Raw genomic sequence first — 14264 nt, forward strand, 5'->3', positions numbered from 1 at the left:
TCTGGGCCCTGGACCACCGCTTCCCTCTCTCTCCAAGGATGGAGCAGCTTCCACTGTGGTGTCTCCCAGTCCCGGGCTGGGTTCTCCTGACGGGGCCACAATTGTCACGGGACCTTGGATGAGTCTAGGAACAAGGTCATGGCCCAGAAGAACAGCTTCCCAAGTGTAAGAAGGGCCGTTACCAAGAGGAGCAGCTCTGGAACCAAGAAGGGTGACTGGCCTCAGAGCTGAGCTGCGAGATAACCCCTTCGGATCTGTGGACACTCAAGCCCCCCTTAGGGTTTCTCAGGAGTCTCAAGAGGAAAGAACTTGATGAAGCCAGACATCCCGGTGGTTATAAGGGACTATAGGTATGCAGGGGTCCACGGGAAGGATTTGAGATCATCCAGACTTCATTTCTATGAGTTAGAAAAAAATGAGGGAGGGTGCATTCCGCTTGCCCAACCTTTGGTTAAATGAATGATGGTACGGTCACCCAAGGTCAGCCCAATGCAGCCTTCAAATGATGTTCGGGTACAAAATGTTTGGTGGCCAGAAAAGAGTCACCACGTGAGATAGTTAAAGGTTTATTGTGCCAACCTGGTCGATAAACACTTGTGGGATTCATTGAAGGGTGGAGAGATAAATGGCTTGGTGAGCCTCGCCTTTCTAGTTCTCGGGGTCGGACCAGGCTGCAGCTGCCTTAGTCAGTTCCCTGCTTCAGCTGGCAAGGCTTACTTTCAGCGAGACATCCCTGAGGAGAAGCCACATGGACCTGCCCCGATGCAGCCCTGGGTGCTGAAGCACCTGTGTGGAGACTCCTGCCAACGCTGAGATGCTTACGTGCTCACTGATTTGGCTTTCCTCCTGTAGTCGGCATCCTTGCGTGTGTTTTGTGAGATTGAGGAGGACTTTGTAGATCGGTGTCAGACATATGGGCTAATGTTGGACTTGTGGGCTTAGACTGGACTGGGTTGGGATGGTTTCTTAATGTACACTTGTCCTTTATATAAAACTCTCTCTTATACAGATGAGTTTCTGTGGATTTGTTTCCCTAGTTTACCCAGACGAACACACCATCTCTCACTGTGGTGAAACCATGTCTAGGTCAAGGCTGTGTCTGGTAAAGACATGCAGACACAGAAGGAGGTCTCCTTCTCATGTTCATATGTGCTTCTGAAAACATTTCAAAAGGAAAACTTAAGAGGATTTCATTAAATTATTCTTCCTAGCATAAAAATATTAACCTTTCTCATTTGTCCTTCTGTTAAAAGTCTAAGCTTTTGATTTTTTTTCCTCTGCAATGATTTATGCATTTAGACATTAGGATTTAGAAATTCTTCCATATAATCTTTATATATTTTCTTTGCTTCCACCTCTATCCAATATAATTTCCCTCCAACAGTTTTCTTAGCCTTAATTCACAGATCATACAATGCAATCGCTCAGTCGCGTCAAGAAGCGTTGTACGAGCATCTCTACAATCCGTCTTAGAGGCTTTTCTTACTTCCTGTACTCGTGTCAGGGGCTCCTCACCCCCCAGCCTCCCTGCCACCCCCCAAGGAGGCAGTCACCCAGTGACCGTATCTGCAGATTGCCCGTCCTGGATTTCACAGACAGACACACGTTAAAACCAACAGACAAGAACAAACCCGCAAGAATGACAATGTGCAACCGATACGCACCTCAATGGAAAAAGGGCAGAAAATATGAAAAAGTGGAACCAACTTCGATGGGTCCCAGGGAGATCAAAGGGGAGGGTGCTACACTGTAACCTCCCTGCAGCCTGCGCGGCACAATCCCCTTCGCAATGCGCTCTGCCTGTCAGGAGACCCTTCCCGTCCCTGGTCCACCGTCAGAGGGGGTTCCCCAGGAGTGTATTTCCAAACATTTTTATAAGTGATAGTTTATTTTGGTTACTGAGCAAAACAAATAGGCTATTGTTAACGAAATATCTGTGCTGAAGCTCTCTCCTGGAAGGCCATTTCCTCACTCCCAACCAAATGCCCTGGTCTTCAAAATCCCCCTGGACGGCTTCTCTTCCTGGAAGATGAAGGCGCACATTTAAGCCAACTCCAGCCCGCGGCACTCTCCCTCCCTCCCAGAGCTTCCAGTCGGCCCTGTGTTTTCCTCGGTGCTAAAAGCAAGAGCCAGTCTGAGTGGAGCCAGCCTGAGACGGGAGCCCCTGGCTTCCGTGACCTGAGAGGCTGTTGCCTGGAGAGCCCTTTGGGGAATTCACTTTGACACAGAGGAGCCGAGGAAACCGGGGCTCACTGCTGTGGTGAGGATGGGCTCCCTTGTGAGGCAGGAGGTTGTGACCACTGGTAGTAGACAGAGGTATGGGCTTGACCTCAGAGCAGCAGATTCACCCTGCCCAGATTCACTCTGGCCCAGATTGCCAGAGAAATGGGCCGCTACCTTGCCTTCCCTTGTGTCGGAGCCTCCCTACGAGCCGTTCTTACAGCCCAGAACCCCGCTTTCTGTCCTTCCTATGGAACTCCTGCTCATCGTCTCGAAGTCACTTTCTCCGGGAAGTCCTCCCAGTGTGCACCACCCACCCAGTCCTGCGCTCCCACAGTCCCCGTGTGTCCCATCCTCACACGGCCCCATCTGCTGCCCGGTGGTCACTCCAGGCTGGAGCCCGGAGCAGACACTGAATGAGTGAGTGGCCGGGGGAGCCGCCTGGGGCTTCCCTTCTGGCTGTGAGACTTGCCTGAGCTGGAGAAAGGCATCTGAAGTGACTGAGGGCAGCCCTGGTTGCTAACTGAAAGGTTAGAGGCGCAGGTGCTTCCAAAAGAAGGCCTGGTGAGTCTACTGAAAAAAAGAGTCAGCTACTGAAAGCCTTCCTTGCCATGTTGCTGCTCAGGAATGTGACCCTGTCCCTTCCTTTCTCCAAGCACCAGAACCTGCTTGCAGCAGCAGGAAGGCCAGCAGACGCTCACTCACTGGCTAGGAGGGGCTGCCACTCTACAGGACAGGCCGCACTGCCCAGGGAATTCCCGCGAGAATGCCCTGGGCTTCTCCCTGTGAGCGGCTGGTCAGGCGTCACTGCAGCCCTGACCCATAAGGGCAAACATTGCATGCCCTCAGGGACACAGGTAGGCACCTGTAGTGAGATCTGAGTTTATTAGTGGGCAGGTGTGTGTGTGCGTGTGTGTGTGTGTTGGTGGGAGGAGTGCCATTGCTTAGGAAGCACTGCTGGGAAACGTGAGCATGACTTTAGTGTGCTGGTTGCCCAACATGTTGAATGTAATTGACATCCCTAAATTGTGGCATTGACGAGTGACGTATATTTTTACATCAAGGCAACATTTTGAAAAGCTGAAGATCAGGTTTTTAAAAAGTCAGTGTGCGTGTTTACAGGGGGAAGTGTGCGTGTTCCCGGGGGAAGTGGCCACCCTGCAGCAGGTGGCACAGCCGAGAGAGAGAGAGAGAGAGAGAGAGAGAGAGAGAGAGAGAGAGAGAGAGAGAGAGAGAGAGAGAGAGAGAGAGCCTGCAGGGGTCCCTGGCATTCCTGGCTCAGGAGGAAGGAAGGCCCAGTGGCCACTTCAGCCCAGCTCCTCTCCCTGCAGAGAAGCCGGCGTCAAGACCGGGCCTGGGTTGGTGGCCTCAGCTCTGCGCTGGGCTCCCGGTGCCCGCGAAGAGTTCCTGTCCCCTCGCTGGGCCTTGGTCTCAAAGGGCCCTGAAAGCTGGGACAGCTTCTGCTTTCACTTGGGGCTGCCCTGCATGGCGAGTGTCACTGACGTGAGCACATATTCAACGCACCATGCACTGACTCTGCTCATATTCCAGCTCTCTGGGAGTAAGGACTTCTACAAGTTTCTTACACGCTTATACGGTGAGACAAGCTTGCACTTCTCAAAAGCCAAAACAAAACCCCCCAAACGGAAAAAGTCAGTTAAGCCTCCCACAGCATAGTTGGAGTCATTGCTTCACATGCCCCTTGGTAGCCAGGGGATCTGGCCAGAAAACAGCCTTTGGGACAGACAAATCTGCCTCCCTGCTGCATGTCAAGTCACTATATACATTGTCTGACCCTTATCTGCAAAATGGACATCAGTCTCTGCCCATTGGCATTGCTGTGAGCAAAAAGCCTCCAGCTGGTTTCTAAGCAGGGTGCACAGTGGAGACCCCAGGGCAGTGTGGGTTGCAGTTCATGGATAAGTGGGGCCCTGTGGGCCTGGGGCCTGGGGCTGGAGGAAGTCAATGCCCCTGCCTCATATATTAGGCAATAGGCAGGTTAGTTATTTAGAGGAGGATGATTCTGTGAATAGGTTTGGGACTCAGAGGGGGGACCCTCTGTTATAATCTGGCTTTCGGGTGGCCCATTTCGAGCCCCAAGAAACCACAGCTCAGTGTGGGTGGGGTTCACTGAGCAAGAGGAGCTTGGGGGCAGCCTCCTTGTGCCTGCTGATGGGGCCGCCACCAGGACTGGGTGCTCTGAGGAACCCTGCCTCAGGTCCCCAACTTCTCCTCTCAGCCCACTGACAGAGGCAGTGGGGAAAACAGCAACAACAAATTCTTGACAATTTATAGAAAACTACCACGCTTCTTATCTCCAGGCGCCCCAGGGCAGCCCTCTCTGGGCTGGCGCCAATCAGTCTCTCCTGAGTCACCGACTCACTCATTTAGATAGAGATACAAGGAACTTCTGGTCCGTTTTGAAAAACAAATAAAAACTCTCATGATGTCAGCTTCACTTTCCACACACGCAAGAGCCCTGGTGGCATAGAAGCCCAGGAAGTCACTACTATGCCACCAGGTCAGCAGTTCGGAACCACCAGCCACTCCATGGGAGAAAGAGGAGGCTTTCTATTCTCATAAAGGCTTACCCTCTTGAAAACCCATGGGTTTAGTTTCATTCGTTCCTATGGGGAAGCCTTGTGGATCAGAATGGTTTCGAATCGATGGCAGTGAGCTTGGGTGTATTTTTGTTTTGTGCATTCAGGCAGGAGCCCAAGGAAGATGTAAAGAAACACTCACTGACCAAGGCGGACACTCACAGGAGGGTGCTACCTGGGCCCCATCGCTCCCCCCTCCCTCGCGGTTTCATTCACTCGACTCTGATCTCCAATGCTGGGTGGTGGGGAGGGCAGTTCTCCCAACACGGGAGAAACTTGGGGCCCAGGATAGTGTTGTCTAGTGTAAGCTCTCCATCCCTGCCCCCCCCCCCCCCGCCCCGCCCGGGTCACTCCGGCCCATCCAATCCCTTGGGAGTTCTCGCTCCCCTTTTGCTGATACGGGGCAGTTGACTGCTGCCTGAGGCACCCACATGCGTTACCGCCTAGAACTGCTCCTGAGGGTTTTCTAACAGGATCCTCATGGAAGCAGGGTGCCAGGTCTTTCTTCTGCAGCACCATGGGTTAAGTTCCACCCTTTCGGTTAGCAGTCGAGAGCAAACCACGTACACCAACTAGGAGCCTGAGTCAACCTCTCCCCAGCCCAGACCTCATATTCATTCCGTCTTTCATTCGAAACGAAACTCCCACTCTGGCCAGGTTCCGGTGCCAAGAGCAAAGCCGGCCTCATCCCTAAAGGAGTGTTTGGGAATGTCCCTGATCCCAGCTCTTCTGAGTCAGCCTCGGCATTCCATGACTGACCAGAAGGTGGCAGCACAGCAGCTAAGAATGCTCCGGGGAGAGCAGGCAGGGGAGGTGGCCCTGCTGGGTTAGATGGCCTACAAAGCCCCGCCTCATTTTCTGCAGAAGCGGAAGAGACCTGGCCCCTGCCCAGAAGCCACACTACCCATGGCCTCTGTCTTTATGAGTTAGCGATGGCATCTGGTAAGAGTAACAGAAGGCACTGGAGAATTTATGATCAGGACACTGGGGCATCTCATGAAAGCCAAGGATCGGACTCATGGAAGCCAAGGACCGGACCCAGGGCTCACTATTGGTCCTCTCAGTTCTTTGTGCAGCGGCCTGAATCTCATGTTACCTGCGCACTGGGATTTTGTGTTCCTCAAGACGGGAACTGTGGCCATAGCTGCTTGGAGCTCACGTGTCCCAGGCAAAACCAGCCAGGAAGACTTCTGTATTCCAAGGCAAGCGATTGGGCCCAGCTCGTGCTGGGTCTGGTGGCAGTAAGTGGGGACAATCTTCAAGCCCTGGGCAGCCAGCCTGTGGCCCCGGGAGCCCCTCCCCGATACAGATGTTCAGCCACAAGTTTAGGTTTGCAAGGCCAGCCTCAGAGGCTGACCTAAGTTCCCAGGGACTAGGGCTGCCAGCAGGGGGTGTGTACCTTGGGCAGGGGGTGATGGTGCCCTGGGACTCTCCCCTTCTCTGTGCCCTCAGCCTGATGGTTTTCACCTGCAAGTACCTACCATTGTGCCTGAGGAAGCAGCCTACCCAGGACTGCTGGCATTTGGGTAAATTCTCAGCTCCTGATGCCGGCAAGGGGAAGTCTGGCATGTGCCCTCCATTGACTCTGAGGTTCCCGCGGGGAACCTGTGACCCCGCACCTCCATGGGCTGCGTTCCCTCATCCCCTTCCCCTCTCCCACTCAGTCCCGGCGAACAGCTGAACCCATAGTCCTGATCTGTGAGTCTGCTTCTGGAAACCCAACCCAAGACCCCTGTGGCCTAAGCCACGCAGTGGTAACCAGTCTGAAACACAAGAGCACACACCGCTTCCTAACTTTGACGGTTGCCTTTCTTTCTAAAACCAGATATTTTATTAAAATTATTTAAATAGAATATAAATATAGAAACAATTAAGAGTTAAATAAATACAAACACAGGACCATATGGAACCTTCTCGGTTATGCGGGGGACTCAGACAGGCTGTTTTAAGCTTGGGCCCTTGAAGCTCTTCACAGGCGGCAGGGAGCCGGGCCTGGCGGCCGTCTCTGCCCGTGTAGCTGGGAAGGGCGCACACTCGGCTCCAGGCACAGACCACCTGCTGATGACCCCGCTCTTCCCAGTGCGGCCCAGATTCTTGGTTCCACTTGACAATGTGAGTATCAAGGAGCCGGACTTCAGAGTTCCTGCCCCCCACCCCCACCCCTGGCCCGCCTCTCTGAAACCAATGTGGGTGTACTGAATGCCATGGAATTGTCCTCTTAAAACGAGCGTCACGAGCCATTTCATGCTGTGTCAAATGTGCCTTGGTAAGAAAAACAACAGCAGGGTTTAAGAGTGAAGTGGGCCTGCCACCCAAGCCTGGCACAAGAGGGCTAGGAACTTTTGAGTTTCTGTACAAAACGTCCGCCCGAAACGGGGCATTTCCCTAGGAGAAGCAGGCCCTGAGTCAGCTCCCTGGTGACACCTCGTGGACCAGCCTGTGAGGTGGGTGCAGGTGTGTGTGTGTGTGTGTGTGTGTTGTGTAGACCGAGAGTGAGAGGGTATGCCCTGCAGTGGTGGCAGTGTCCTGTCACTTCTGTTACCCTCAGAAACTCTGGCTGACATTTTGGTCCTTTGTTGGCCCAGCCAAGGAGCCAGGCATCGGGCCAGCTGGGTAGAGATCAAATGTCTCACCCTTAAACCACCAGAATGTCCATCAACAGATGCGGGGACACGACGTGGTAGGGACACTCAGAAGGTCATGCCGCTCTGACACATGCCACAGCCTGAGGGAGCCCCGGACGCATCCGCTGTGCCAAGTCAGGCAGTTGCAGAAGGACAAGCGGTGTACGTACGAGCTCGCTCCCTGACACGGAGTGAGCAAATATGTAAAAGCCAAAGATCATTAGTGATTCCCAGGGCAGGAGGGCATGGGGGAGGGGTTTACATCAGACGCAGAGTCGGTGCCAACGCCGGCGACACAATCTGGCAAAGGATAGAGGGAAGAAAGCATCGCCGGATTGTAGCAGGTGGAAATTGCTGGATTGGAGTTTTGTTGTATGTTATTTTTATCAGAATTAAAAGTAAACAAATTCACCCTTAGAAGTCACAACACATACACAACAACTGGGCATGTGGGCACCGGACAGTGTCTTAGAGCTTGCTGGTGACCTGCACCAGTCCCTTTGCTCCTCGGGGGGGCTCAGCTTTTTCGGGGGCGTCCCCTTTCGACAGACGCTCCAGGACCACCGTGGTTGACTTCCTCTATGGCAGTGGAGCCCCTAAACAGAAGCCCACATGGAAGGCCACTGTCTCAAAACCATGGCAGAGTAAGGCTGCTCTGGTTGAAGGGGGGGCCTTAAAGGGTCCCCCTTCCCTGGAATCCAAGGCTTCTCTGGTCATGAACAGCGGAGGGCCCCTGCACCATACGCCCTCTAGGTTGTCATTTAAAGGTACCCACTCACGTTGGCTTTCAATGACATAACCCTGGGGACAAATGAGTACAGCTAGCCTTTTGTTGACGCATGGACACACCCAGACGTCCAGACAGGTTAACGGTGCAGTTCAGGCCATGGGGTCAGCTCCCTGGTCCCCAGACATGCAGACACGGTCTTCCAGGAGTGAGAGTCTGCAGACAGGAGTGCAGCGTAACCCAGTGACTGTCCCACGGAGGGACAGTGACCTGTTCCTGTGGAAACACTGGCCTCTCAGAACGGAAAGGGACAGGAAGATTTCTGACCACGAGAGTCACCAAAAGAGCCAAGCATACGATCCCAGACAGAGGTGACAGACCCCAGAGCCCATGTCTCATTGGTTTGCTCCCCCACCTTCCGCACACTGGACCCCCTGGAAGGCAGATGGGTTAGCTCCTGGCATTGGACCCAGAGTTCTTACTGCTGACGACAGGCAGGTGGCGGCCCTGGGTCCCGCTGGCTCTGGCACTGGCCTCTGAGAGCTCAGTTTCCGGGGCAGGATGGGCGGCCAGGGAGGGCCAGGTCAGAGGGAGTGTCTCCGGTGGAACCAGCCCTCAGGTGATGCCAGCTCCGATGCCCCCCGTGAGCTGACCTCACCCACTGCGTGCTGGTCACCCCAAGGTGCCATGAGCACCCTGGCACCTCAATGCCGTAGGCAGGTTCTCAGTGGCGCCTTGGCTCCTTGAGGAGGGAAGGTTGTAGCCCTGTCAGCAGCCTGTGAGGTGAAGCCGGCACAGCTCACCTTGCCATGTAATGCCCAAGGAGCCCTGCCCTGGCCTCAGTCCTCTGGCAGCTCCCAGCACCCCAGCTGCCGCTGTCGCTGTCGCTGCCCTCTGTTTCCCATTCCTCTCCATCTTCCTCCTCCTCCTCCTCCTCCTCTTCTGGGCCGCTGTTCCAGCAGAAGGTGAGTGTTTGAACAGAAAGGGGAGAGTCCTTGGGGACAAGATTGAGCTCTGCTTGGGAAGACTCCCAGGGGGTCCAAGAGGAGAGGTCATCACATGGAGGCCCTTTCAGAGAGCCTGGGTCTTCGGAGAATTCCGGTAGAGGGGGAAGCTCCAAGGGCCCAATGCTGTCCACCTCCTCGCCTGGCTCCTTGTTGGCCAACCAGCTGGCAGACCCAGCCTCATCCCAGAAGGCGGAATCCAGAGTGCTGGCCCAGCTTCTTCCTGAAGAACCTCCGGCGGAGGAGCCTTGAACCTGGACTGGTGTGTGGAGTCCCCCGGAACCCCCTGCTCCTGCCTTAGGGCACCGCAGAATCTGGCCTCCTGGCCCCAGGAAGGAGGGGGGCTTGATGTAGGGCTGGAAGCTGACGTTATCATCTGAGTCTGAGTCCTCCTCCTCCTCGTCACTCTTCTTCTCAGTCTCTGCCTGCAGGGCAGCAGGGGTCCTGACTCCGGGGGTCAGCTGGACCCTTCTGGTCGGTTCCTTCTGGGGGCAGAGGATCAAGTCATCTGGGGACTCAGGGCTCCTGGGCTGAAAGGTGGCCACGGAGCGAACGTTTTCAGAAAAGTCCTGGTTTGGGGAGGGGAGAGAAGAGCAGGGTTAGGCTCTCTTGAACCTGCCTGGTTACCGAACTTTTCGGATCTGGAAACAGACTCCGAGACAAGGCTTCAGATGAAGCCCTTTCTTTGAAAAGAGATCCCAGGCAGCCTGGGATCACCCACCACGTGGAGCTGGAACCAGGGTCCCGGTTTGGGAGTGGCTGGAGCTCCATCCTGCTGGGAGCCAGGGAAGCCCTGGCAACTGGAGCCCCAGAGCCACAGTATACTGAGGGGCGTGTCCAGAGCCGGGGGTGGGGATGGGGGGGCACTGACTTCCTGCCACTTGTGTGGACAGAGTGGACTCTCGGGCTAGTGAATGCCCCCAGGAAGCAGCTGCTGTTAGAAGCTGGTGTGGGGAGAGGGGCGGGGCACATGGGTGACTGACAGTCCCTGGGATTTCCCACAGACTCTGGAGCCAGAAATCGCCCCTCCCAAATACCGTGTGGCACAGGGTCACCCTCAAAGCCCCCACTCCCACATGGCTGCCACTGAGCCACAGCTGTGGTGGTGCTTCATGCACTGGGGAAGCCATTCTGACCTCCCTGACCCTTCCCCAGCTGGCTCCCTGGTTTAAAGGGAGCCAGCAGATTGGGGTGGTGGTGGTGGAAGGGGGGTGAACTTCAGTTGCTCTTGGCTGAATGGTGACCAAGTGCTGGGACCTTCATAAGACTCCCCCTTTTTGGTACCCCTGCCCCCCTCCCCCACTGCTCTGGGTGTCTCTTGTATGGGCTCCGCTCTGTGCACCTGCATATCCTAAGCAGAGCTGAAGTTATTGGACGAAAGGGAGCTTGTACGGCCCTTCATCTTCCCAGGGGTATTTGCTACATTAATGAGGTGCCAAAGGAAGAATTACTACTCGTGGGAATGTAGGTGCAGCTACAGGTGTAGCCTGGCTGTCCTGATCATCTTGACGGTCCATCTTACCTAGTCTTTGCCCTCGCTCCCCGTCCTTGCTCTGCCGCCCACCCCCACCCCTTCGTGGCCACTTCTCCTACATCCGCTATACCAAGGCCCGTGGCATCTTTGCTTGCTGAAACCAGGGGTTCCCCCTGGAGCTCCTCCAGATGGCAGCCACGGCGATGACCAGCAGCAATGGCAGCAGAAGAGCCAGTGGCATCAGGATGGGCCAGTTGACTCCTGAGGAAGACAAGACAGTCAGTGCCGACGACTCACACGTGCTCTCACCCCTCGCTTACATCCGGGCTGAGAGCTGCGCACACAGCGCCCCAAATCCTCCCAACTGGACCGGCAGACAGCATCATGCTCCACGGAGGAGAGATGCACATTGTCGAGGATTCCATTTTGCTCGGATCCACACTCAGAGCTCCTGGGAGCAGCAGTCAAGCAACCAGGTAGCACGTTGCACCGGGTGAATCTGTGCGTGCGCGGCCTCTGTCAACTGCTGGGGCGCAAGGACGGCGTGTTGGAGACTAAGGTGCGTCTGGCCCCGGCTCTCGCCCTTTGAACCACCTCAGAGGCATGGGCACGCTGGGAAACGAACAAGGAAAGCTGAGGTGAACGGATGCATTTGAGAGGTGCTGGTGAGGAACAGGGAACACACTGTGGACAGCCAGAAGAACAAGCAAGCCTGCCTCGGACGAGTGACAGCCACAGTGCTCCTTAGAAACGAGGGCAGGGAGGGTTTGTCTCACATGCTTTGAACATGCTATCCCCAAAAACCAGTCCCTGGTAAAGTGCAGGGTGGGCACAGGAAAAGAGGAAGACCACCCAGGAGAGGGATTGACACAGTGTCTGCAAGGACACTTGTGAGGAGGGGCGGAGCTGGGCACTGGTTCACTTGGTCGTGCACAGGTTGTTATGAGTTGGAGCCAACCCCCTAAGTGACAACATACTGCTTAGTCCCCATAAGTCTGTCCTACGGGACATCAGACGGTGGTCAAGATCCTTGCTTTCCATATGGGAGGCCCAAGTTCATTGCCTGGCCAATCTACGTCAAGCGCGGCCACCATTCCTCCCTCAGCGGAGACTTGAGCATTGCTATGATGCTGAAGACAAAGACAGACTAGGAAGAAAGGTCTGGTGATACACTTTTGAAAACCAGCCGATGCAAACCTTATGGATCTCAACAATCAGGTCCATAACCTACCATGGGAATGGTGCTGACCTGGGATCTTAACAATCAGGTCCATAACCTACCATAGGAATGGTGCTGAACTGGGATCTCGACAACCAGGTCCATAACCTACCATAGGAATGGTGCTGAACTGGGCAGCATTTCATTCTATTGAGTAAGAGGTCACCACAGGTTTGGGGGTGTGGTAAGGGGTGTGTGTGACTCAGCAGCAGCTAACAGCAGCAAAGACTGCCGAAATGATAATTCAGAAAGGCATGTAAACTGCCCAAAGACTCTCAATGACTGTGGCTGAGGGTGGGAATTTCATCTAGGCGAGTGTCTTCAGAACTCACGCTCATAACTCATATGACAGAGCTCCTGAGGCCAGGGAAACAGTGTCCCCTTCTTCATCACTGTGTACCCACCTGGTGCCTCCAGGAAGAAGCAGGTAGGCTCAGAAAACTTGCTGTACTTGGAGGTAGCAAAGGTGTAGATAGTCCTGCCACTGAGGCAGTGATGTCCACTCGCGCTTGGCTGAATGGGGATCTGGACTGGCTGGCCGTGGAGAGTGATGGGCAGTACAGTCTGTTAGGAGAGAGACAGGTGAGCTGATGTCCTAGGGTGGGTGACTCTGGCCACGCCAGGGTGGGGTCAGCAGGTAAGGCACGGCTAGGACCTTCCAACTTCTGTTTTTTCTGCATGCGTCGTCTGTCACAAAGGAGCACAGAGACCCCACGCTGCCTGGTTTTTCATCTCAAGACCAATGACCTGGTTCAAAATAGGCTCTGCTACTCAGGGTCTTTCCCATGTGCACCCTCCTGGGCTTCCTGGCCCTCTGCACCTCCTCTCCCTCCCTCCCTTTGGGGAGAAAACTCCTCAGGCTTCTACTACAGAGGCTCTGGTCTACTGGGAGGTCATTCAGGAAAAGCAATTGCTAGCACGGCCATAAGTGGTCACTGAGCCACTTGAAACACAACTGGTCCAAGCTGAGATGTACGGTGAGAAACACCAGATTTTAGAGATGATGTGAAAAAAGGGGCGGGGGGGGGGGCGGACATAAGCTATCTCAGCTATGTGTAGATGAATCACATGTTGAAATGTTAACATTTTAGATCTGATAGGGTACATAAAATCTGGAATTAAAATTAAACCACCTATGTTGCTATGAACAGGAATTGATCGAATGGGCAATGGTCATCTCTGGGTACTTGCAGTTTTCTTTCTAGAACTTGTCTGTGCTTTCTGACTTCTCTGTGACTAGGTGTGATAGTTAAGGCTTTGTGTCAACTGGCCTGGGCTAGGATTCCCAGTGCTTTGGCAGTTCGGATGCAGTAACTTCCATGATGCAATCTGTGGTGAGCAGCTAATCCACTGAAAGGATGTTTCCTTGAAGAGGTGGTTTGCTTCCAATATACATGGATGGTGTGAGAAAGCTTGTATGCTGGATTGGGCTCCTGCATCTGGCTTGTCTTCTGACCTCTGGTTCTGCGGACTCAAGCCAGTGGCTTGCTGTAGCACCTGACAATTCACTTTGTAATCAAAAGCCTGCTGCCTGACCTGTTGGTTTGGGGTTCAGTAGTGCCTGCAGCTCCTCGAGTCGAGAAGCCTTTGGCCTGACATCTGACCCATGGGCTCAGAGCGTGCCTACCTCTACAATGATGGGAGCAATTTCCTGGCTATCTATTTCTCTATCTAGATAGCCATATATAAGCATCACTAGTTTTGTTTCTCTAGTGAACCCAGGTCTCTTGGAGCTCGCCCTACTTCAATCAGATTTTACTGGGAAGAGAAGGGAGGTCTCATCATGCAGAACAGACAAGCAAGCAACCATCTAAGTGAGGTGTCAGTTAAGTCTACACAGAGGGAGCACAACAGGCCATGTGATCCAAGGATTGTAAATCATAGATATGAGATGAGAGGAGGGAGCTGTATTAGGGCTTAAGCTCTGAGCACCTGGTTTGCAGAGGCTATTGATGACAGCGAAAACCCAAAATGCATTTGCAGAGCCCCCCACGCAGATTCCACCTCTGTTGAATTCCTTCAGACCATTCGCCAGGGATGTGCACAGTCTTGCCCTCACACAGAGTGCACCGGAAAGTGAAGTACGACAGGTCTAGTTAGATTAAAATTTAACACATTGCCATTTGTTTTCCCTTTTGATCTATTTTTAATTTGTTCTAGTTTCTATTCTGCTTTCGCTTGGATTGAGGTTTTTCTGTGTTTTACTTGTTGTGTTTTTTGGGGGGCATGCTTTTCTTTATATGAAACCCAGGATAGGAACTCCGTAGAGACAGTAACTAGATGAATAGTTCCTTAGGGTTATGGCAGGGGAGGTTGGGGGAAATGGGGAGCTAATAATCACGGATATAAGAATGAGAAAATTGTTCTGAAATTGCTTGTGCTGGTGACTGCACAAC

At 53.8% G+C, this 14264-nt stretch overlaps 1 protein-coding gene across 2 annotated transcripts in view; it reads right to left on the reverse strand.

Moving 5' to 3' along the window:
• Window positions 1-8970: 8970 nt before the first annotated feature.
• Window positions 8971-14264, reverse strand: part of IFNLR1 (interferon lambda receptor 1) — a 29676-nt gene continuing 24382 nt past the window's right edge. Inside the window, exons 5-7 of one of the 2 annotated variants that reach the window (XM_075538496.1) lie at window positions 12273-12432; window positions 10780-10910; window positions 8971-9657 (exon numbers count right to left, since the gene is read on the reverse strand). In XM_075538496.1, coding sequence (XP_075394611.1) covers window positions 8971-9657; window positions 10780-10910; window positions 12273-12432 — 978 coding nt within the window. Of the gene's footprint in view, window positions 9745-10779; window positions 10911-12272; window positions 12433-14264 lie in introns of both variants that reach the window. The other variant, XM_075538494.1, reaches the window with a different exon arrangement.

Source organism: Tenrec ecaudatus, chromosome 1 (genome assembly GCF_050624435.1).
Source record: "Tenrec ecaudatus isolate mTenEca1 chromosome 1, mTenEca1.hap1, whole genome shotgun sequence".
In the NCBI taxonomy this organism is placed as follows: domain Eukaryota; kingdom Metazoa; phylum Chordata; class Mammalia; order Afrosoricida; family Tenrecidae; genus Tenrec; species Tenrec ecaudatus.